This window comes from Pungitius pungitius, unplaced genomic scaffold, assembly GCF_949316345.1.
Source record: "Pungitius pungitius unplaced genomic scaffold, fPunPun2.1 scaffold_100, whole genome shotgun sequence".
Taxonomy (NCBI): Eukaryota; Metazoa; Chordata; class Actinopteri; order Perciformes; family Gasterosteidae; genus Pungitius; species Pungitius pungitius.
Genome location: NW_026909870.1, coordinates 1 through 24,495, shown reverse-complemented (window position 1 = coordinate 24,495; position 24,495 = coordinate 1). Strand labels below are relative to the sequence as shown.

The 24,495-nt window shown below is 48.4% G+C and overlaps 1 protein-coding gene across 1 annotated transcript; it reads left to right on the top strand.

Annotated features, from left to right (window-relative positions):
* Positions 1 to 1,242: 1,242 nt before the first annotated feature.
* LOC134117415 (AT-rich interactive domain-containing protein 1A-like) lies at positions 1,243 to 19,554 on the top strand. The gene is made up of 4 exons (XM_062560531.1): positions 1,243 to 2,555; positions 16,242 to 16,481; positions 18,186 to 18,929; positions 19,402 to 19,554. Exons 1-4 carry the CDS (start codon positions 1,656 to 1,658, stop codon positions 19,552 to 19,554), a joined length of 2,037 nt encoding a protein of 678 aa, XP_062416515.1. The 5' UTR covers positions 1,243 to 1,655.
* Positions 19,555 to 24,495: the final 4,941 nt, after the last annotated feature.

The window sequence follows — 24,495 nt, the reverse complement described above, 5'->3', positions numbered from 1 at the left end:
CCCAAGGAGGGCCCTGACTGTCACAAAGTCAACCTTTTCTTTGCACTGTTTCTACTGTGATCGTGTGTGAGTCTCTGACTCAGGGCGTGATTCCAAAAGTTCCGACAGCGCTCGAACGCAGCACGAAGGCTGCTGCCTCTGCTGCTAGGAGAGAGCGAAGCGGGCAGAGAGCACGAAGAAAGAGGGGAGGTGTGTGTGTGGGGGGGGGGACGTTTCTATAAACTGTGCAGCGACTTGTATGCTTTCTCCAAATTTGCTCTCGTGCGTTTGCGTGATATTTCGCTGCCAGCAGACGACGCGGGGCGTGCGTTTCGGTGGCCTGTGCACGCTGTCACTTTTCCACCACCACTACTGTTGTCTCTTTTTGTATCTCTCCACTTCCTGCTCTGTGACTGGCCCCGTCCATCCCCCATCCTTCTTCCCTCTCTACCCCCCCCCCCCCCCACCCCCTCTCTCCCACCCTCACACACACACACACACACACACACGTACACACACTGCACGGACTTGCACAGGTTGTGATTTCATGCTCTCCTCTACTTTTCTCCGCTGTGCCGACTCCTCTCATCTGCTGTTACCCCGACACATGGCAGCAGTACAGAAGCAGTCACTTTCCACCCATTAGCCCTCTCCAACAGAAGATGACATTGTAGCCTATTTTCCTCCCCTCGTTTTACGGGCTAATCAGATAAAAGTGCACAAATGAATGTAACACAGAGGAACGCACAGCCCGTGCATTAAGCATGGCCGTTTAATCAGCAGCAGTCGTGGCATACTTTAATGCAAGATAGTACGATAAAGGAAGGTACATTTTGTTGTATTGTTTTAGTGCTATAAAACCGTAGACACAAAGTCTGTGACATTTAGCAATGTAGCAGCCTTGTGGCTATTTATATGTGCACCATAGCAAATGGCATCAATAAGATGTAAATTATAGACACCATGGCGTTTTAAACTATCTATTTGGAGAGGGGGAAAAAAAACTCCCCTATATGCCACGCTGAATTATTCTCAGAATGACTAGAAATGTATATGGACAACAAGGCTTTTGTATCACGTCGATGTGGCTCGGTTTTAAAGCGCATTAAACCTACAATAACGGCTCTTCTTGGGGTATAAACAATGTTGTTATTGGACGTGGACGTGGGGGGCGCGCGCGCGCGCGCACAGTCCGGGTCCAGTTTTTTTTCACCGCTCACTCCGCTCCGGGTTTTGGTTTTCTCCCGACAGGTCGGTAAGATGGCTGTGTCTCGCGGAGCCTCGTGCTGGTTTGGTTGATTTCTCGCTGGCGCTCTCGTTCTGTAACAGAAGCCCCCCCCCCTCTCCAACACGCACACATACACACACACACATGCACACACAGAAACACGCACACACTTGTGTCGGCGAAATTCATTTCCCCGGCGCTGTATTTATATATTTTTTCTTTCGCAAACTTTCCCCTCTCTGTTTTGAGTTTAAACGGAGTCGCGGTGGATTACCGGATACCGGTCCGGGCGGAGGGCAAAGGGGGGAATGAACCGGGACAGCGGGTACGTTGTTACAAGTATAATTGTATTTATATTCAATGGTTTTTCGGAGTTTGATTGTGAGTGAGTCGCCGTGCTGAGAGCGAGGTAGAGAGAAGAGTGGGGGGAGAGAGAGGGAGCGATATCATGGCCGCTCAGGTCGCTAGCGTCGCCACTCTCAACACTAGCCCGCCATCCGAACTCAAAAAGCCGGATCGGGACCCACAGGAGGAGTCGGTACCGGGAGAGAAACAGCATGAAAATAAGGAACCGGGACCTGACGGCGGATCTCCCGGCCAGAAGGAGCTGCAGGACGGGGCCGATGCTGGAAATGCTGGGGGAGGAGGGGATCCTGACATGAAGAACGGCAACGGGAATTTGCCTAGGGTAAATAATAATAGCAGCAACCAGAATGATTCGGGCGGTCCCGAGGGGAATAACCATCCCGGAATGGGACACCACCACCCGGGCCCCTTTCCTCCACCTCCTTACGGTTACAACCAGCACTACAGCCGGGCCCCTTTTCATCAACATGGCGGACAACAAAGCCCTGGCATGGCAGCTGCGTCGGGGCCGGGCATGATGGACCCTTATCCCCCCAATTCACACGAACACGGCTACCCCAACCACTATAACAACTACAGCCCGTTCCAGAACAGGACTTCTTATCAGGGCCAAGGATACGGGGCCATGAATTCCCCGCGAAACAACCAGCCCCCGGCGGCTGGGGGGCAGCCAGGCAAGCAACAGCCAGCAGGAGGAACCGCCGCTATGGCTGCCTCCTACAATAATCAGAGGTATAACATGGGAAACCAACAACCTACGTCCACGCCAACTTTAAATCAGCTTTTGACATCCCCTAGCTCGGCTAGGAGCTACCCGAATTACCCGCAAGGAGACTATAACAATCAGGAAGGGGCCAGCAAGGGGCCAGGAGATGTGGGCAGCAGTCAGTATGGTGGGGTCCATCCGGGTTGGCCACAAAGGACCCTCCATCAGCCACCCATGAGCCCGGGAAACACTGGACAACCTCCCAACAGAAATCAGGTAAACGCCACTTCCCGCACTGTCACAGTTTGACTCGGTTAAAGTCGCCAAGTAGCTCAGAGAAAGCACAGCAGAGTTGCACATTGCATTGGACCAGCCATTGTCTATGTAGCAAGAGCTCTAAAATGGCTGCCTCTCTCTTTTCTCCCAATACCACCCGCCTGCAACAGTGTTTTAGAGCGACAAAGAAGCCACATATTCCGCGAGAAGCAACTTTGACGAGTTGTCCGTGTCGGTGTGCGTGTGTCCGCTGGGTACGGGGGCGGGTGGGGGGGGGCAAGAGTTTGACTTAAGTAAAGCAGGGGTTTGTGAGGAGAAAGTGTGTCTGTGTGTGTGTGTGTGTGCGCAGAGGGAGATAAGGCGATGTATCTTCGCGCTGCTTCTTCACCCTCGTTTTTGAGATTTGAGTCGCGTGTAACCACCGTTATTTCCGCGTGAGCCCGCGGGGAAATAGCCTCCCCCCCACCTGAGTGGTGGTGGTGGTGTTGTTGTTGTGGTGATGTTGTTGTTTTTGCCCCCCCTCCCTCCCTGCTCTCGTCTCCCTTCGCTCGCTATCAAAGTTGTGTCAACGGCTGTCAGAGCAGTAAACAAGATGCGAATGACCGCGATAGCCGTTAAATAGCATTAGCATAATCATTGAGAAAAAGAAGACCCCCCCCCTTCTTTGTCGGTTGAAAAAAAAAAAAAAGTGGAGACCGGGTCTTTGGGTCGAGTGAATGGCAACTATTGCACCCCCGCTGTAAGTGTGTTTACTCGGATCAAAGTGTGATTGGGACCTCGATTGATTCATCCTAAACGGAGGGTTTTTTTTCTTCTTCATTCATTGTGGTTCGGTTCGACTCCGTTCTGCCCTTTTTTTCTTCTTCTTTCGTCTCCCTCCGCGGCTGTGCTCCATGTGCCGGCTTGTAAACACGGCCCCGCTTGGTTTAGAGTTGGCAAAGTGCAGATTGCCTTTTGCTTTGGGATTTGAATTATGGAGGTAAAAATCCTGCTGTCAGAGCCAGGAGACAGTTGGTCTTGGGTTGACATGCGAGCCGAGATCTGATTGGCTCCCCGTTCCTCCGCTCTCGGCCATTTATAATTGCATCTAATGGAAGGCTGCAGAAAAACAGCCCCCCCCACTCCCTCCTTCCCAGTTATGTGTTCCTCCACCGTGTCGAGGCAACATAGTCCCGTGTATTTTCTTCGTTTTTCCTTCTTTTTAAAAAAAAAAGATCTATTGTATTCATTTAATAACACCATCATATTTTTCTCTCTCTACATGAATGCTTCTGGATGATCTCTCATATCAACAGAAATAAACACCAGTAACCACAGTCATTATTTCAGAATATAAACTCCCTGTTTATTCTATTTAAAGCATTTTGAGAACACATTTTGTTCAGTTCCACCCACTGCAGTAATTTGCATGAAGGCTGTACTCCTGAAGCTCCACCATTGTTTTTTTTGTATGTTTATTTCAGTAAACCGTGAGCTCGCACACACTGAATGACATCTTTACTGTCATTTTTTAAGCTGTTGACCCCAGACATGCTCTCCCAAGTTTTTTCTTCTTTTTTTTTTTTTTTTTGCTGTTTGGTACACTGTGTGCACTGCTCGTTCAAGTTGGCTGACTCTGGTACAGCAGAGTAGGTGTGGCCATGGAGCCTCGTTGTACAACCGCGTTCTCCACTGTTTCCAGATCAGGAGTTGAGGAGACTTGTGTCTCGTGGCCATGTGCGAGGGTTGGACCTGCTGCAGTTGTGTTTACAAGCAAGCCAGGTGTCAGCAGGATGTCACAAGCGTTCTTTTTTTTCCTTCCGTCAGGTTACAGTGGCTTCATTTGCTTCCACATGCTGAGCGTGTTACCATGTCAACAGTGCACACAGACATCTTTCTCTCCGGTGATTACAGCCACATGAGTGGGGTTTCCACTGTAATAAAGTCATTAGCCACGTCATATGTGTTGAGGGCAACATATGTTTGGTATGTTGTGCATTCAGACAGCTAAAAGTCAACATTGTCCCAAATTGGCTATGTGGTTTCTTAATGACCGTTTGAATACATTCCCTCTAAATATGCAAATCATTTGAACTGCATGTTCCCGGCAATTTTTGCAAATGTTGCTCGAGACATCTACAAAGACGATCAAACCGGCACAACAAAGGTTATGCCGAGGCACGGGCCGATACAAAAACTTTTATTTCAGATTTATGTCCCCACGACCTACTAACGTAACCTTGCTTTTCAAGAAATTCGTACTTTAGTCCATAAGTGATTATATCCCTGTGCATAAATATAGAATAAATTCATCTAAAAATGATCACATTGTGATGGGCTGTTGTATATTTTTCATTTCTTTACCGTGTTAGTAAGCTACACATGTGCGTTCATGTGGTTTTGGTCCGGCATTAGGGCAGAGAGAGTCAATCGAGGACGGGCTGTTTATCTGGAGAGGTGACATCGCCGCGTGTCGCTCTAAACTTGCTACGGTGCAGGCTGTTCACACGTGACGATTTGCCGCGTCACCACAAAGTAAACTGTGGACACTTCGAGCTGCAGAGAGCATTCACAATGCTCTCCAAATGTCAGCTGCAGGATCCGGTCCGACATGTTCTCAGAGTGTAGACACTATGACCATATTCATCGTACAGCATGATGACTGATTATTTTTTTTTTTTTAAATAACAATTAAGCAAAAGCAATGAGAAATGTTGTTGTGTAGTGCTGCTCACAGTTTGAGGAACATTAGGTTTCCCTTTTTTTTTTCTTCATTTAGTCACTTCCTGTCTGCAGAGAAGGGTCCTCACTCTGCTTTATTTTAGGTAAACTGCATAAAGTGACAGCATGCCTGTTGGCGCAGACGAAGCCCTCCGCTCAGGTGAAGCTCCCCTTTGGCCGTCACTGCAGTGACATACTTTGTTACGGTTGAGTGTTAAATGTATTTTCAGGCTTTGCAAGGGGTTCACTTACTCAAAGTGATCGGTAACTCACTTCTTTGTTGTTCGGCACCACTGAGAGGACCTGCTCTATATTAGTATTGGGATACGTAACTAGATGATACTCCTTTTGACTATGGATTTTATTGTGATATGATATGTATGCTACCATTACTGATTTTAAAGGCTTCATTACAGTGACATGATGTAACTTTCTAATGGAATTATTGTTGCTTGCTTGTTAGTCAGTGGTAGTAAGTTGCACATATAATAAAGTTAAAGTTTGTCCCCTCGTGATGTGGCCTGACGGTCATGCTTTTGAGAAAGTGCATAATCACTTTAGCACTTTTTTAATTATTTGTGGACTTCAGGTCTGAATGTTGTACAGTGACGTGTAAATAACTGGTGTCCTGACGTTATGTTAATGACGATTGCTCAGATTGCTTAAGTGACCGCCCGATGCTCTCATTCATTCCCCCAAAAAAACACGTTTAAGTGTTAAAGTAGTTTTTGGTAGGCTTGTTTCTTTATTGACTCAATTTCTTTACCAACCCCCCCCCCCCCCCCCCCCCCCACCCACCCCATACTATTTTTCACGTGTGCTGGTTTGCTGAGTTGAGATTTGTCGAAGAAGTGCGGTCTCCTTATTGTGCGAATAGAAGAAGGGCGTCTGGGAAGGTAATAAAAGCATCTCGGTTGTTAAGCACACTTTAAAGCTGCGACGCACAATATTTTTTGCAGAAGGCCAAAGGGCAGTGTCAAAATCTCATTAGTGTCCCCGGGTCAGGATCCCTCCTGACCCGGGGGGGTGGGGTAAGGGGGGGAGGGGGATTTGCTTGAGTTCTGTCGCGTGCCGGTCCGGAGAACAGGTTAATTTAATTGGATGTAATCCCGGGGCAGAGCACCTGGGGGGACGGGGCCGCTCGCGCGTGGACGGAAACAGGAAGTGAAATGTATGATGTGTTTGAGGTTTTTTTTTTTTTTGGAGGTTTTATTTAATCCTCCGACTCTCCATTCATCACAAGCCGCACGATTGGCCCGTTTAATTGGCGGCTGCAATGATTCGGTGGATTGGTTTTATGGAGCCGTTCACCCGCCCGGGGGCCACCTGCCGAAGACAAATCCATGCGCTAATTGAGTGGTGGGTGAGGGCTAATATGCGTTTTTTTGTACTTATTTTTAAAATGTATTCATAATGTGGCGCACATAAACAAATGCTCTGACGCTGAAGGTAGCGTAGGTTGTTTTTGATTGCCACTACGTCGGGTGTTTCCTCCGCCTAGCGAGGCCATCAGGGATGCCCTCTCGCCCCCCCCACCCCCTAAAAATTGAGTTTGAATTGAATGGAAATGGGAGAGACTTTGAGGATTGTTTCTTTTGAGAAAGTCCCACAGTTGGAAATGCACGGTGTTAAAGTGACTGCCGCTAATAGCCGCCGCCGCCGCGCAGCTCTGCTGCAAATTCAAAAAAGGAGCGAACAAACAGACAGTTTGACAACACTGTGTCGAAAAAAAATAAACGGGTTGCGTTGTTATTGAAAAGTGAAAGTGGTGAAAGCGGTAAACAGACCACGGTGCTCCTATCTAACAAAATGAAAGCGTTGCTACGCTTGAGGGAGGAAAGGTCTACTTTGTTTTCTTCATCGCTTCAGGCAAATTCTACACTGGAAGTGAAGTTTACCCGCACACTATTTTTCTTAGAAACGTCTAATGACATCAGAATTTCTAAAAGCCCAAAAATGTTGATGCCACTTTCACAACCAGGATCAGACATTTTCAAAAACATGAGATTATTCTACTGTAACAAGAATTCTGTTTCAACAGTCATTTAACAGAGTAATTATTACGAATCCTCTGGCTGTAGCTTCTCAAAATGGAGATATGATGCTTTTTCACGTCAAGCTGCAGGAAATGTATCTGCAACTGTTGATATTTTGGTCAGAAAATCTTTAACTCATTAATCTTTGTTATTGGCAGAGCATTAATATTTCCTGTTTCCAGTTCATCCAATTTGAGGATTAGTGGTTCATTTTTAGTATATCAAATTGTGGCGACAAGCCCTCTTACCCCCCCCCCCCCCAAACGTTTAGTCATTTCATGGATTCAACAAATAATGAAGGATAAATCTGCCGGGCTGAAAAAATCAATAATGAGTATAATCACCAATCGCAGCTCTACTTATTATTTAACTTCGCCCCCAAGAAAAAAAAGTATCTGCCGTTTTTTTTTCTGCGAAACGCTTAAATGCATTTTTCTGACTATTGTATCAAAACCCCCGACGAAAGTTTCCACGAAAACGTACGGAACAGCTCCCAGCTACTGGGGGGGGGGGGGAGGGGGGGGTGTATTCGAAAAGAAAAGAAAGCCGTTCAAAAAGGAAGTTCACGCTCAGCTCTTTAGTCTGCACTGCTGAGTAATGATTCTGCACAGGCCACATGGACAGCATGCTGCCTCCCGGCAACAGCGTGCGTGCGTGCGTGTGTGTGTGTGTGTGTGTTTATGTACGTACAAGGGTGGAACGGTGTCAGTGATACCCGGCGGAGGGGGGGTTGGGTGTTTTTGTGAATGATCTTCGTCTGCCCCTGACAGCTGTGTGTGTGTGTGTGTTTGTGTATAAAGTGCAGCAGTTACTTGGTGGCCGTTGTGTGTGTGTGTGTGTGTCTGTGCGGGTGTGCGCGCCGCCGCCTCAGGATCACCTCTGACCCGCTCTTACTCCACGTGTCACCAACAAACCCGTCTCTTTTGTAACAGCGTTTGTGTTGGTCCACAGACTTTTACACGCCGGCTGGTAATCCACTGTTATTAAATAATGTGAGTCACGCAAACGGCGCCGTGCACTTGGAAACTTTTGCCCAAACCGGGCACGACTCCGATGAGGTCACGCCTGCAGTAGGAAAAAGGGGGAGGGGAAACGTACGTCACGGGGAGTCTCAGCGCTCTGCATGTAAACGGGAATAACGGCACTATTCCTTTTCATTAGTGGAGCATTTTAGTAGAAATATCTTTTGTGCAATGTGGGGAGTAAAACTAACAAACAAACAAACTGCGCATGTTTAACCCAAATCTAGAGATAACAGTTGTTTTCCCCCTCTGTGGCGTCATTCATGAGACCCCTTGATTATCCCCATGCATTCTTGTCAGAAGTGAGATTAAGATGCAAATGCTGGTAAACGCCTCTGGGTTTTTATTGACTTTCACAAACCATAGAAAGTTACTGTATTCACCCATTATTTGGTTGGAGAAATATTTGCTGAGAGTGAGAGTGAGAAGGTAGATTCACGTGCCTGGCGGTGGGAGTTCTTCATCGGAATGAGTGGGTCCTGCGTTGCACTGAGAGAAAACACGGGGAGAAAAACGAGACCCTCCGACCGTCAAATGTCAAACTTGGGCTTCTGCATCGGGGCACTTCGGTATGTAAAGGTAATTCATTTCTTGTGACATTTACCTTCTAAAATGTTTCATATTAGCATAGTAATATCTTTCTCTGAGCCTGTGTGGGACCACATGCTTCATTTACATGACGTGTGTGTGCATGCGTGTGTGTGTGTGTGTGTGTGTGTGTGAGTGTTTTATGGAATAAAGTGGTTAACCTTTGAAATTGGTGCTGTTGATACTTGAGGGCAGAGAATGATGCTTCTCGAGCTCCCATACAGCTCTCACCTTTGCTCTCTGCAGGGGGGGAGCCAAAGGCCTGTATATTTTATATATATATATATATAATATAAGTGGGGATGAATAACATAAGCACACGAGGAGCAGGTGCTTTGCTTTTTGTCGTGTCTTTTATGGAACTCAATTATGAGGTCTGTTGTTGTGGATCGTGCCCTCAAGTCACAGCTCTGCTTTCTGCTTTTCTTTTTAGTCTCGTTTAGGCTCATCAAACCAAAGCTGGGGAGTTGCATTTAGGGCTTGTTTAGTAATAAAGATGCAGCATGAAGTCATCTTGCTGGATTAATACTGAAATCTTGAATCCAGTGTTCGCTGTTCCACTGGTGGAGAGATCTTCAGACTAACGGGATTCATTGATCAAAAGTTTGATTATTGGTTGTTTGTGTTTTACAGCCTGATTAATATGTTGATCGGTCGATTGATTGTTGACAGATCTAGGAGTTGACAAAATAATAGGAGCAATTGATGATGAAAATAATCTGTTTAGGACTTTATCAATACACAGATAATCCATATGCAAAGATACTAGCTTCAAGCAAAAATGCCAAATGGCACTGGACCAAGTAAAAGAAAGCTTAATCAATAAGAAATATAATTTTGGGATTAGTGCGATAAAACTGGTTTGGGGCAATTTTTTTGTCTTTTCTGAGACATTGAAAACACAAGAGAGCTTGACAAAGTACATTATTTTCACAGTTGGAGTCCAACATAAAAACAAAACGTTCCATAATGAACTGTTTAGCTAAAAGCTAAAAATGGCCTCTGTGCCAGGGGACAGCGTTCAATGCACTGAAGAGTCTTTAGAAGAGTATTTTCTGCCCATCTGATGCTTATTTGGACTCTAGTTGGCGCACTTGGTGGAATGGCTGTACAAAAAGGACCAAGTGTTCTCGGGCTGGTCCCCTTCCAAAACTGAACGGGTACAAATGAACAATCCCAGACGCCTCTCTGCCCGACGCTCATTTGTCTTTTTCAGTAAAACACAAAACGTGTTAAAATCCAAAGTACACCGCGCTGCCGTAATGCATCCAATACTCTGTTTCAATAGCTGCAGCCTGTGATTCAGATTATGACCAAGCATGTTTTCCTCTAGCCCAGTGTGTGGTTGTGTGTGTGTGTGTGTGTGTGTGTGTGTGTCTCTGACGTCAGTGTCAGAGTTTTGACTGCGACCATGAGGCAGCCAGTGACCCAGCCAGGTCCTTAAGTGGCTTCGCCTCATTCAGCAGCCAGGGTATTTTTGGCATAGCAGTGAGTGACACACTTATCGTAATGGGTCGTCCAGGGTGCCAGTGGTCAGCCTGAATAAGCATCCTCTCCCCCCCCCCGGGCGCCCCGCTAGCCGGAGCCTCGGCACGGGCGACGTAGCGGATCGACGCGCCGGACCCCCGCTTACCGCCGAGGGTCAGGGGCGCTTTTTTTTTTTTTCTTCTTCTTTCCTCCACGAGCTGGAGCGCTGGTGTAACCCGAGCGGCACGCCGGCCTCCTGCCACCGCGCCGGCAGCCACGGTGCGGTTTTATTATGAGACGGTAGCCGTTCGTAACTGTAAACACCCTCCGCGGTGGTAATGCGCTTCAGCGGTCGGCCGAGGCATTCCGGTGGAATTGAAGGATTCGGGGAGGAGGAGGAAGTGAAACGTCTGAACGTGTCCTCCGTCCATGTTTCAATATTATAACTGAGATTTGTAGCCAATACTGAAATCTTTTTTTAATTTTTCTTTGCCAAGAAACTTGAAGCAATTAAACAAAAAATGGTATGATGTCGTCCACCATATATAAGCCAATACGAGATTTGAATTTCCCCCAAAAAAGAAGAGGCTCAATATGAGGCCCAATAAGCACTTCTTAAAAAGAACCTTCCAGTTTTAGTCGCAAAGGTGACTAAACGTCACTGTTCAACGTCTGGTCGGTCTGCTACGGTCCCCTCGCCATCATGCATGCCGTACCCCTTTTGGCCCCTCCAATCTGAGCTCCGGGGCCAATCCCCCGCCCCCGCCCCCCTGTTCCCTCCTGGGAATCAGCCAATGTCACCTGGAAATGGAAGTACGGCCTGACAGGTTGACAGCCGGCAGCCTTGGCGGATGTTCCCTCTCTTGTACCGCCAACCTGAACATCACACTGACAGGTCAGGCAGCAGCAGACAGCCTTTTTTTTGAGGGGGGGGGGCTGTTTTTATTTATTTATTTTCTATATCAGGCAATAACTGGACAGTCTCAACCCAGCTGCTCTAAATTTTTTCCCCCACAACAGGAGATTTTTTTTTATTTTTTAACTTTTCCTCTGAACCGGCCGATCTATACGTTCAATTCCACAACACCGCGTGCCTGTGTGCGTCAGGCCGCATGGCTGAGGGAGCTCACATGCTGGCATGGAGAGAGAGAAAGGGGGAGAGAAATAGTTAGAGAGGGAGAGCGCTCTCTCTAGCAAATCCAAACCACTGATGTCAAGATAGTCTGACATTTGTCACGGTGGGTCAAATGTGCAGGCGCTGTGAGGTTGGGTTCTTTCTCCCCCCCCCCCTTAAATGGTTTCTGGTATTCCTCTGCCATCATCCCGCCAGATGTATGAACATCTGTAGTCTGTGCGCGGCAGCCACCTTTTCGTTTGCCTGTTGATAGGAGTGAGGTGCCCAGATTTGCAAGGGCCCCTTTTCATTGGTCAGCGAGTCGTGTTCCTCAAGCACTCGTCCTATTGATCCCGTAGTTCTCGCTGACCTCGTGACGGCCCCCCCGCTTGTTATTCGCCCTCATCGAGGCGATTTTTGTCATCCGAGTGAGCGAGTTCCCTTCTTCCGCTCCTCCCTGAACATCTTTCAGAATTCCTCTGCACAGCTGGGTGAACATCTGGGTCGCTGTTCCTTCTGCTCGGTGTGGATGACGGCGAAGGATGCCCCACTCGCTTTCGTCCAGCGGCGTGCAGGTGGTTGGCTAAAAGGTGCAAGTCCTCACAGCGACGCAGTGGGAAGCCAGGCGAATCGCTTAATTGGGAATATGGCTGTTGCCCCCCCCCAAAGCATTACGGTTTCTTGTTTACCCTCGGCCAGATCTCCAGGACCGTAGTACAACTCTTTCACCAGTTGGATACCTGAGCATTGTTCAAAAAGCAGATCTCAGGTTTCCGGGAGATACCTTGAGTCTTATCAGGAAGCAAGAATGAGTCCCCATAAGGACCACTCACTGTTTTGATATCAAAATCATCCATGCAGGGGGAAAAAGTACAACCCCTTTCCCTTCTTTGGTGGAAGTGACCAGCACTGAACCAGTGAGCGACTGGTCGTACCGGTCAGCAACATGGGAGTTCCCTTCCGCGTCCATCACCGGCTGAGCGTAGCACGTCCCGCCCCTCTCTGACATGTGACGTGTGCGCTCTCGGTGTTGCGTGTCAAAGGGCTTTTAGCGCTGAACAATCGTGGCGCGGCCGCGTGGCAGATTAAATTAGTTGTTTATCTCCACAGTCCATCTGCTCTGCCCTGCCCGTGCACTTTAGTACTGCTCTCAGGCGCTGCTCCAGACCTTATCCCACCCTCCCGGACCCACTACAAATCCCTATCCCCATGTCTCACACGCACACACACACACACATGCACGCACACACACTTTGCATAGTTACAATATCCAGCCATCAGCCCAATCACGACACAATGCACTCGGTTCAACCTCTTCTGCCAAGAGGGCTGTGGCGTTCCTCTATGCAGATTAGCCATGTGCTAATTGTGGTTTATTTATTTATCTATTTCATGGGGGGGGGGGAGAAAGAAGGGAGGGCAGCAATTGATTAGATGACTGAGCAGAAAGGGAGTGCGGGGAGGTGATCTGCGGACCATTGTGCCGCACATTTGAGATGCGTCGACATGTAGGTGACATTTTAGTAAAAAAACATGATCTTTAATGTCTTGTTAAAGGTTGATGATCCATTAATTGATCCCTGGTGAAATGTTTTTGATAGGAATCGATCTGTGTCCGTACGGGGCCATCCTCAGCTTCGGTGATTAAATGAAGTGGCTTCAAGTTATATATTATTTGATATTATCTAGCAAAATACACCACTAACCTTTTGGATTGAAGATCAGCCTTTCAGCCGAGACGCTTTCAGAAAAACACTGAGTGGGTTGTTGCTCCTGTTTTTTTTCACATCGATTGATGTGTGTTTGAGGGATTCTCCCTACACATCATAACTAGACCGTAATCACATTTTAAAATCGTATGAGGAAGCAAAATTAATATTCTGAAAATAAATAAAAGTATTATGAAGTATTCTTCAGGACAAATAATTGCGACTTAAAAGTTACTAATTCCAAATTTCTCAAAATCAAAGTTTGTTTTTTGGCAAGCATTGAGCAAACGTAAAGCACCATTTTGCAGGCTTACAATGTGACCTGCATGCAATGCAATATCGGTGCTCACATCATTTTTCTTTTAAATCAAACAACAACTAATGCGATTTATACACCGAAACTACACTAGATATTTTTAACGTAGCGTAAAACAATAAACCGCAAAATAGCTTAAATAGTCTCGTGGATGGAGGGGAGAGTGATGACGTCTGTTTCATATCTACTAAGAGAAGAAACTGATCCATTAGTAACACGACCTGCATATTTATGAATGTTTAACAATATTTAAATCGTAGGTGCTTGTTCAATTAATGCGTCCTGTCGCGTGTTGGGTTTAGCCCCCGCTTGTCTTTAACAAGCAACAAAAGTACCACTTGGAAAACGCCAAAAATATTGCTTAATATTGGAGAAAGAAAACTGCTTTTATATGAGTTCAACTGGTGGTGGATTCACTTTTTGCTCAGAAATGGAAGGAGGGGGAACAAATTCACCTCCTGGCCTCACACACACACACACACACACACACACGGCAGAGATGTGAACACTGTTAGCGATGTGAGGAAAACGCTGGTAAACGGATCAATGGAGGCCTGGGCGGTCGACCTGCCGCGGCGCACAGAACGTGATCCAATGAGGCCGAGGAGGATGGAGCAAGACGTCGGGTGCAGGTTAAACGCCCTGGATGTGTGCAGCTTTTCTTCTGCGCGTTATTAATGTCAACATGTGATATCGAGCTTAGTACAATTGTTAAAAAAAATGGGAGAGGATTCTGGTGGCGGAGCGCAGGCCGGTCAAGACGCATCCGACCGGCTGGCGGGAAAATATCCACTGAAAAAAAGGCCTTGATAGTTTTGTCTGGATGAGTAATATATTTGTACCTCTGGTGTCGTTTGTGTCGCGCACTGGTCATTTTTTACCTGGAGCCGGAGATTCAGACCTCAGTTCACCGAGCACTTTTGCCAAAGACGAAAGAGACGAAAGAGGCTCAGTCTTTTCGGCTTGAGAGCTTCGTTTGTGGCGATGAGGCGGTTTTTATTATTATTGTTGTTTAGGAAAAACCAGCAGCCCGACGGTGTCTGCTGGTTACCGCTCGTCATCTTCAGGAAGAGCAGAGCGCCGCTGGCTGGACTTGTTTGGTGGAGGTTGATGTCCTTCCTTGCAGACTGGGGTTAAAAGTGCATTAGAGGTCACACGAGATGCCCCCCCCCCCCCCCAACCCATGCTGCGGTTGGTAATGACCCTAGGGAGCGTAGTAACACCACCCCCCTCCCACCCCCTCTCTCTATTTCCCTTTACACACACACACACACACACACACGGAACATTACACACATACTTTCCTGAACCTGGAGGAGCTCAGGGGAGTGTGGCCTGGGGGAGGCTACAGGGAAAACCTGGAATGGAATATGATAGCTTGGATAATGTTGGTTGACCGCTTTGACAGCCCGTTGATACCCCCCCCCTCTCCCCCCTGGCACCCACCCACTGTCAACACCAGTCTACCCACACACACACACACACACACACACACACACACACACACACACACACACACACACACACACACACACACACACACACACACACACACACACACACACATGTGCTGCATATATATTTTTATTTTCACACACACTACTCTCCTGCAGAGCCGCCCCCGCATGACCTCCTCGGCTCTCATTGCAGCACTGTCATTCATAGAGTGCCAAAAGCCTGCTGCTTTATTAAAGCCCAGGAAGAGCACGGCCTGGCCCAGGTTCAAACAGCAGTGCAGCTGGGACCTGTTACATATTCGGCAGACTGCCCTCTCCGTCTCGCTGGCTATAAATAGCCCTGGTGGTTGTCTCCCTTCACCAAGGAAGATTTTTTTTTTTTTTCTTTTTTTTTGGAGGGGCTGGAGGGAGAGGGGCGGGGGGGAGGAACCACACACACACACACACACACATACAGATTAATAACCGTGGGAAGCAATGAAAGCTTTGTGCCTGCTGCCCGAGGTCAGCAGGCCAGGAGGTGTTGCTACTTCAAAGACCCCATTGTGGCGCGTACTTTCAGATGCCACTGCGCTGGGTTTGATGGGAACACACAGGCTGCCAGCGGCATGATGGGCCGATGGCAGCCCATCGCGCCGACCAGGCAGAATCAAGTTGCACACATTTTTTGTTAAAGTGATCCGGAGGGGTGGGCCAGCTCCAGCCACCTCAGACACTTCCACTTCTTTAAGCTTATTTTCATAGAAACGTCTCTGCCGTAACCGTATCCTCCCACTGGCACAATGATCTCCTGGGCAGGGAACCGCTCCTGGCGGATAAAGTGGGCTCATTCATTCATTCAATCATTCATTCAGGGCCAATTGCTTTCCCTTTCTAGGCGGAAATTAAATCCACTACTGTGTGTTTTTGCCCACTCCGCTACTACTTTTTTGTTCCATATTTGCGTCATTTTGCTGTGACTGGCTGACGAGACGATGCTTTGTTTGTGTTCATTGCTAAACCCTTTTCCAAAAAGAACGAGAAACCGATAAAGGTTCCAAAATAACAATGTACTCTTGTTTTCCTGATGAATCACTGGATTCTGAACAGCATCTTTTTACGTCATTATACATTTTTTGTTTGGTTTTTTTCATAGCTTATTAGGATACGACTACACGGTTTTCACCGGAGCAATGGACCCAAACCATGAAGAACCAAACCCAAATCAGTAATGACCTCTAGAGTCCACCAGTCCTTAGTCGTATCTCATTGAAAGCGTTTCTGTGTGTGTCCCACAGCCTCCTAGCCCAATGGACCAGGTTGGGAAGATGCGCGGGCAGTCGTACGGGGGACCAAACCCCTACTCGCAGCAGCAGCAGCAGCAGCAGCAGCAGCAAGGGGCCCCCACAGGGCCCGGACCCCAGCAGGCGGGCCCTTACCCAGGCCAGGGCTACGGACCTCCGGGCCCTCAGCGGTACCCCATGGCCATGCAGAACCGAACACCGGGCGCTATGGGCGGCATGCAGTATGGACAGCAGGTCAGTAATCGTACATTTACTCCTCTAGGGAGGAGAGAATTGATATTTGAGATAATTCCTATCAAAAAGAGTGCAAATCAGGGCTTTATTTTAGAACCAAAGACAAGATCGTCGGAAAAAAATGATGGGCTCACATCCCGAGGAAACAAGGCACATTTTCTGTGGCATAAAATTCAGATGAAACCAGCAGGTTGCACAAAAACGAAAGTAGAGGACATTCAACAGAGTGTGAGATCCTCGGTCATGATGCAGAGCACGGTTTGAAGTCCAGCCCACCAGTTAATAAGTATTTTTGTACTCCTGTTAGTTGGGGCAGTGGAGCGTTTGTTTGGTCGGTGACTTGCTGCTACAGGAATGGCGGAAGTGGTCATGTTCAATAGATGAAGTGACCCACAGGAACCCAACTCGTACTAAGTCTTGCACGGGGGAGTCTGCAGTAATCCTCACATGTTGGCATGTGATCAGTTGTTTTGTGTAAAATAAGGGATTGTTTATCTTTTAGGTAGTCCCTGGGCGGAAAGCGCAGAAGAAAATGTTCGTATAAAACGCAAATTACAAGACCATTTTCAATAAACAACAAAAAAAACAGCTACACGGCGCGATTTCACAACATCAAGTGTCTGCGGTTATGTGTTAATTGCTGCTCGATTGGTCGGATTTCCTCTTGAAATTTAAAGCTGCAGCTCCTCTTTTTTTCATAACGTGGTACTGAGCACACATGCTTTAAAAAAAAAAAGAAAACATGGCGAAAATGGCTAATTTGAAAAGCGGGCGACACGCGCAAGCAGCCGCAGCAGCAGCAGCTCACCCTGCGTTTTTGAACCGGACCCTTCCGTCGGGCAAGTACGTTCCTAACGAGACAAGTGCATGCTGGGAATCCCGCCGGGTGAGGCCTTCTCTCCCCCCCCCGGTCGGCCGTGTGCGGCCTCGTGCCCATTGTGCGGCGTGATTATCTCCATAGCAGCCCGCCGTGGACTCGATAAGTGCCCTGCGGAGAAGACAAACGGCTTCCCTCCTTTTGTCAGACGCGATGCAACACAGCCACCCCGCGTTGTTTAAAAAATGTGTGGCAGTTCTTTGACGCCTCGGAGTTTCTTTTGAGTTGTCGAGTAGCTAAGGACGACCCCCCCCCACACACTTCCTCCCACCTCCACCAACACCCCAGAAAAATAAAATAACACACGTGGATTTTTTTTCTCGCTCTTCTTTCTTTTCTTTTTTTTTTCCTTCTCCCTCATAATTCTCTGTTTCCTCACAAGGTCAGCGCTCTTTCTCCTCCCGCGCTCCCTGAGGGTAATGAAACAAAATCGTCGTATTGAAAGGCTCTCCGCGCGCAGAATTGGGCAGAATATGAAAAGCCTCATATTGAAGTTCAAGGAGATGAAGTCAAAACTCTTTTCACAGCTGTAATTCGAGGCGATTCACGCCCGACTTCCTGCGCTTTGACTGATCAGGTTATTGGGAGGAACGGACCGAGCACTTGTCTCTCGCTGTTATTCTGTGTGTAGGATGAAGAGGTGCTCCCATCACCCCGCTAGGGATGAATGGTAAAAAGAGAATCAAAGAAGTTTGCCTGGGGTATTTGGTTATTTTTATATATTTTAACTGTTGAAGAGGCTGGTAAACCTGTCAGAAAGGTGTTTATCTTCAGAGTTTTTAAAAAAAAATTTAAAGGTAACCCTAGCTTTGTGTTTTCACATCCAGATGTCAGCTTATGGACAACAGGGGCCTGGTGGCTACAGCCAGCAAGGCCAGGGCTACTATGGCCAGCACGGTGCCCCCCCCCACCCTGGCCAGCAACAGCCTCCGTACTCCGGGCAACCCCAGGGCAGCTCCGGAGCTCCCTACCCGCAGCAGGGCCACCCTTCACAGCCGTCCGGCCAACACGGGCAGCCCGGACCCCCCTACCAACAGTCCCAAGGTCCACACGGTCCTCCTGCGGGTCAGCCCCCCTACAGCCAGCCCCCACAGTCTCAACCGGGGCAGCCGCCCTACGTCCCTCCCCAGCAGCAGCAGCAACAGCAGCAACAACAACAGCAGCAACAACAACAACAACAACAGCAGCAGCAGCAGCAGCAGCAGCCGCCTCAACAGCAGCAGGGTCCGGGTCCCCAAAGTCAGCAGGGCCCTCAGGGCCAGCCTGGCTACCAACAACCCCCTGGACCGGGGCAGCCACCGCAGCAGCAAACCCCGCAGCAGCAGCAGCAGCCGCAGCAAGGACCCCCACCACAACAACAACAGCAGCAGCAGCAGCAACAGCAACAACAACAACAACAACAACAACAACCAGGAGGTCCTCCTCCTCAAGCCCAGCAACCTCCAGGTCACGGACAGCAGGGCCAACCGTCACCGTACTCCCAGACACCCCCACTGCAGCAGCCACCACAACAACAACAACAACCACCGCAGCAACAGTCACCATATCAGAGGTTCCCGCCTCCTCCACAGGTAATGAGAACGTCCCACAGGCCTCCGTTACAGCGGCGATGCAAATCGCAAACGGTCCGCGGCGGCTTCCCATTCAACGTGTCGCTGTGTTCTGTTTATATTTGCTTCTGTCGTGTCATAGACGGGTGATTATGCACGTAGTTGTTCATAACATAACCCGTCCAGAAATGGTTTGAATATGTGCAGTGAGTGAGAACAGGGAGGGGGGGGGGGGGGGGGGGGGAGGAGAAGCGTTGCGCTTTGTTTTTTTTTGTTTTCGGTCATATGGTGACCCACACATGCCGAACCGGAGGGATTCAATGGCAGTCGCTCATGGCCCAGACGCACTGCGTTTGACCAGCTCAGTGATCCGTGTTACTTCTGCTCTGCTGAAGAGACGATGAGCAGTAAAGACCTTTGACTCGGCCATTTTGTTTTTTTCGTATATATTTTGTTAAAAGTTGTCTCATCTACTTCTTGTCCCCGTCATCAGGAACTCTCCCAGGATTCCTTTAGCTCCCAGTCCAGCGCTCCTCCTTCCAACCAGCCCATGGCGTCCAACAAGAGCAGCCAAGAAGACAGCATGCAGGGCCGGCCCCCCAGTCTGCCGGTGAGCCCCCCCCCCGTCTCCTCAGCTGACCTCTGACTTGTGTGCCCTTTGTCGCTGGGTTTCATGGTGCACGGACCACCTTCCTGTTAATGTGTTTTTGATGTTGACCTGTCGGTAATGGAGTTGTCATTCGGCCAAGGACAGAAAAGGCAATAATTGATCATCGTTTACTGTCTGCAAGTAGCGTTTTTCTCTAATTGAAAGTGGGCAGGCTTCATCCTGTAGCATTCCACTCTACGGTGTAAGCCCCCCCCCTCACACACACACACACACACTAGTGATGTACAATGCGATCTTTGAAATAACAATTTGACTGATGCTGGTTCCGGTTTTTGCTGTTTTTGTTTTTTGTGAAAAGCGAACCGAGAAACGTACTGATTCAGAGCAGCATTCCACTATCTTAAAATAGACACAAATTAATTCATCGGGACTTGCGGAGCCCAACAAACAGCTAATTTTTGTGAACTTTTTCCAATAATGATAAACAACTATAAGCTAGGGCCTTCTTTCACCTCCTGTATACTTCACGTTCTTGTGTTTCCATCAAGCACACACTAGACTGCAACGTGGACGGAGCTCTTTTACCAAACAGTAAGCCGCCTGGTTTTCTCTAAACAGATGAGCATCTGTGCTCTTTAACGTCGTGGACGATTCTTGAGGAGCCAGGGTCTGTTATTCAGCTTTCTTCACTGTGTCTGTTGGCACTTCTGCTAAATCGCCACGTTTTTGAGTCAATATCTGGATATTAGTTGCAGCAAGGACTTCAATTCTCCCCCCCTCCCGTCCCCCCCCCCATCCATCCCCCCCTCGTCCTTCTCTGCTGCCTCAGACTCCAGCGCGCACACACAACAAGCCGATGGCGAAGTGACTAAAGCGTGTTCAAGCAAGGCAGGTTCTTCTTAAAAAAAACAAAAAAAAAACACACACACAAAAAAAGCCCCATTTCTGCCAGGAAATGGATTGTTGGAAGTGAAGTAAATCTGCTGTCTGATTGCCCTCTGGCTACGATAAAGGTGAGCGAAGTCTCCCTCCCCCCCCTCCACCGCAACCCTCCCCGTTAAAGAGGTGTCTCGCTATAACACGTTGCAGTTTCCATGGCAGTGTTTATAGGTCAGACTTCGCAGCTAACCTCATTCTGGGCCTCGGGGAAGGAGAGTGAGAAATGAGATCATTAACAAGGGAGAATGAAAGTGAGGGAGCAGATTCGGCGGGCGGTGGGGTTTGGGGCGGGAGGGGAGGGGGGGGGCAGTGCAGGATTCAGGGAGTGCAAGCAAATAACTTCAAATAGTGTGAGTGATCGGTCCGAGTGGGAGACACGTGGGAGGGAGGGAGGGATGAGAGGCGGCAGTGTCTCATGCCAGCAGGGGATGCCCTCAGGATGTGTTTCCCTCCTCGTTTATTTATTTATTTATCTTATTTATTTATACATCTCTCTGTGGGCTCAGCCATTGGCCGAGCAGGCCAGACCCGGGCTATTTTTATTTATTTCCCTCCGACTTGTCGGGGATTCCCTACCGGAGCTTTGTGATTGGCTGTGAGATTAATCTGGTCACGGTGGAGATGAAGCAATCGCCTCCCCGCCTCCCCCCCCCCCCCCGCCCCCCCCCTCACACTGTTGAGATTAGGCCACGCTTTAGCTGCGAGTTCGACCCCCCCCCCCCCCCGACAGCCTGTGTCAAAGCAGCTGAATGGACTCGTACAGGTGATACGTGGAGATATCTATCAGTAGCATTTAGATGAAACTGCACAAAATGTAAAAAATAAATGAATGAAATGTTTGTGGGAGAATCGGGCGTTGCCCTTTGCTCGTTAGGATGAGGATCCATGGCCGTGAAAGCTTCACTGAGCCTAATCCGGTGGTAGTAGCAGTCGAGCTCATCCCGTCTCCTTTGTGGTACCGTCGATGATCATAAGAAGGCATCGGATGTGTGGCCACTTCCTTGCCCCAAATTTGCAAAGAACTGAAATCCCCGTTTCTCCTGTAAAGACTCGTCGACCTAAAGCTGGTGCACGGTTCTGCGTCTGCGTCTTTACGCGCAGTTGTGTCGAACGACTCGTTTCAATTTATGGTTCTAAAAGGCTGTGCGCCTTTGATGGGTTGCATAAGTGGTGATATTTCCGACAAAGGCATAAAAAATCTGTTTTAAAAATGGCGGTATTATGCTATGAAACGTAAATGTGAGACTAATGCAGTTAGCAGACCAATCACAGCCTTGTGAGCTGCGTGAGGCTTGTGTAGCTTTTGACGCTAGTCGGGGGAAAATTGGTCGGCGCACGCAAGAAGGGGTGAAAAAGCACGCAAGGGGCTCCTGGGTGTCCTTGCGTTTCTCTGAAAACGATTCATTTAGGTCCACACAAAATCTTTCCCTGAGCCTCAAAGCACTTTAAGCGCTTTCTTTGTTGCACTTTAGTAATCTATTTCTTCAGTCTAGTTAATATATCCATAATTGCACATAAATCCAAATTATGATAATCCTAGATTAGGCAAAGCAATTGGATTTTTGTTTGACTAAGTAAACATGCTTTTTTATTTTGCTTAATACAAAGGATTTTGTCAAGTAAAATCTAAATCGTTTTTTTTTTTTTTTTTTTTTGGATGGCCTTTAAACGTTAAATTCCAATACCAGTACATAGTCGTGACTAATCATTGATGGATGGATGAGCACAATAGATGCAGTCATGACAGTGAAAGGAGCCCGGCAGGATGAGTTGGACAGATCTACAAGTCTAACGCTCCGGAGCGACGGCGTTTTCCGTTGGCGAGCACCTGCAGCGGTATGTGGCGGCGCGTTTCGTTCCGATCCCGCCTCAGAACACCGGCCACTTTCTTTCTAGTGGCGCGCCGAGCCACTAAAGGAGCAACGGGAGGCCCGGCGCGCGCTGGGAAGGTTCGCAGGTAGGAGAGCAACCGCCAGCTCGACTAAAGGGCCGTGGACAATGGGTGGAGGGGGCGGGGCTGCAGGCCGCCACGGCGCAACTCGCCGAGCAGGTTGAGCCGGTTCTTGGCGCCAGACACAAATGCAGTTTTAACTGCTGAGCATTTAGCACACTGTCGGTTCCCCCGGAGCAGGTTTGTTGTCTTGGTAGGATGACCTCTTTGCACTCTGATGCTGATCTAGGAGAAACTTACTGGGGCTACAGGGATCAGAAAGTACGGGTCTTGAAATTCATAACTAGCCACAATAATGTCGGTTCAAGGAGAAGAAATGATTTAAGAGCCTTGAGGGTATTTTTCTGTGTACTAGGCTCGCAGATATGTGACATTAAGTGTTTAATGAATAACCACAGTTGCTGATTAAAGAAGCCCTCCGCCAATTTCACGCATGAATGAATTTACTCTGCGGGAGGAGTTCAGATTCTGACAACTTTATTCATCTAAAGAAGGGCAAGGCATTTGTAATTGTGTGTGTGTGTGTGTGTGTGTGTGTGTGTCATCATTCATGAATCCATGCATGCGTGCATTCATGGTGGGCTCCAAACTAAACTCTTATAACAACTAACGTCTGTCTAGAAAAAAACAAAATAACCCTGATGATGTCACCACGGTAATCTCAGATTGGTTTTAAGAGGGAGGAGTTCTAGTCAAAGGAACTCAAGTTGCATGATGGGAAACTGCAGGATCCTCTGTTGGCATTTGACACGGCTGATGTTTGTCGAGTGCCCCTTTGACGAGTTAATCCCATTCAGCGCTGCTCAGGCCATTGCAGTCATGTTTTGAGGAAACACCGGCGTGCCACGGCTCAATTGATGTCCTCCAGTGAACTTTATTTTGAAAGAGACTCGTATCCCAGGTGGGCATGACGGCTCTTTGCAGTACCGCCTCCTCCATCGGGCGTGAAGCCGGCCCCGGGTCTTCGCCGTCCCTGTCCGGCTTTCATACGCCGCGGAAGTGGCACTTCCTCTCCATGTCAACCCCTCATGGGAGCGCGGGGGGGGGGGGGGGGGGGGTAGAAAAAGCTCCCGGACCACCACCGACCTCCCTCCTACCTTTCCTCGTCTCTTAAGAGGAAAAAAAGAAAAATCTCCTTGTCCTTTCCCAGGTCTTTTGTAACCCCCCCCCCCCCGCCCTTTCTCCGCTGTGGGCTAATCCCACTCAGAACCGCCCACTGGTTGTGATGCTGCGGGTTTCTGACGTGTCTGAATGGGCTCCAGACAGAGAACAAGGTCACGTGCTGTTCACACACTCCACGCCCGAGTTTGATTTTTTTTTTGTCATGTTCCTCTTGCCCATGTAAATGAGAGACTTCATCTGAAGTGGTTTTTATCTTTTAAGGGGGGGGGGCAAAGGCTTTACGTTTGTCTACTTTTATCCTCACTGACGGATATCGGCCTTAAAACTGATCAGGACCTTTTTTCAATCCACTTATGTATTATATGCGATCGATATTGCCTTGAATCTCTCACAGTTTAAAAAATAAAACACATCAGTGTATCTCTTCCTATGAGGGCCCCACCCTCGCATGAATCCAGTCTTATCCAGAGTGTTCGCAAAGCTAAGGGACCACCCACATCACAATAACAGCCCCCCCCCCCCCTTCCCCTCCCTCCCTTTAATGACCTTTAATGTTATGTACCGAGCCTCTAGATCTGGAACCAGGGGGATCTTCCAGTCTTGGTGCCGATCAACTCTGAGCCCGCACCCTGCCCCCCCTCCCACACACACACACACACACCCATTCCCTCCTGCAATCCCCCTTCCCTGCTCAGCCCAGCCCAGCTCTGCTCTCCTGCTGCAGCTAAGCTTGTTTTTGCGACATAGCTCTGGAGCAATCAGCCCGACAAGGCCGGCCCACTTTCTTTCCTCCCCGGCCCAACCCCCTCCCTGCCGCTCTCAGTATTACACACTGTGTTTCTTTTGCTGCATTTCTCTTTTTTTTATTTTATATATATATATATTTATAATATATATACACATGTATATGTTGTGTGTGTTTCACGCTCGGCCTTTCCTCCTTTTTCTGCATATATTCTCCTTTT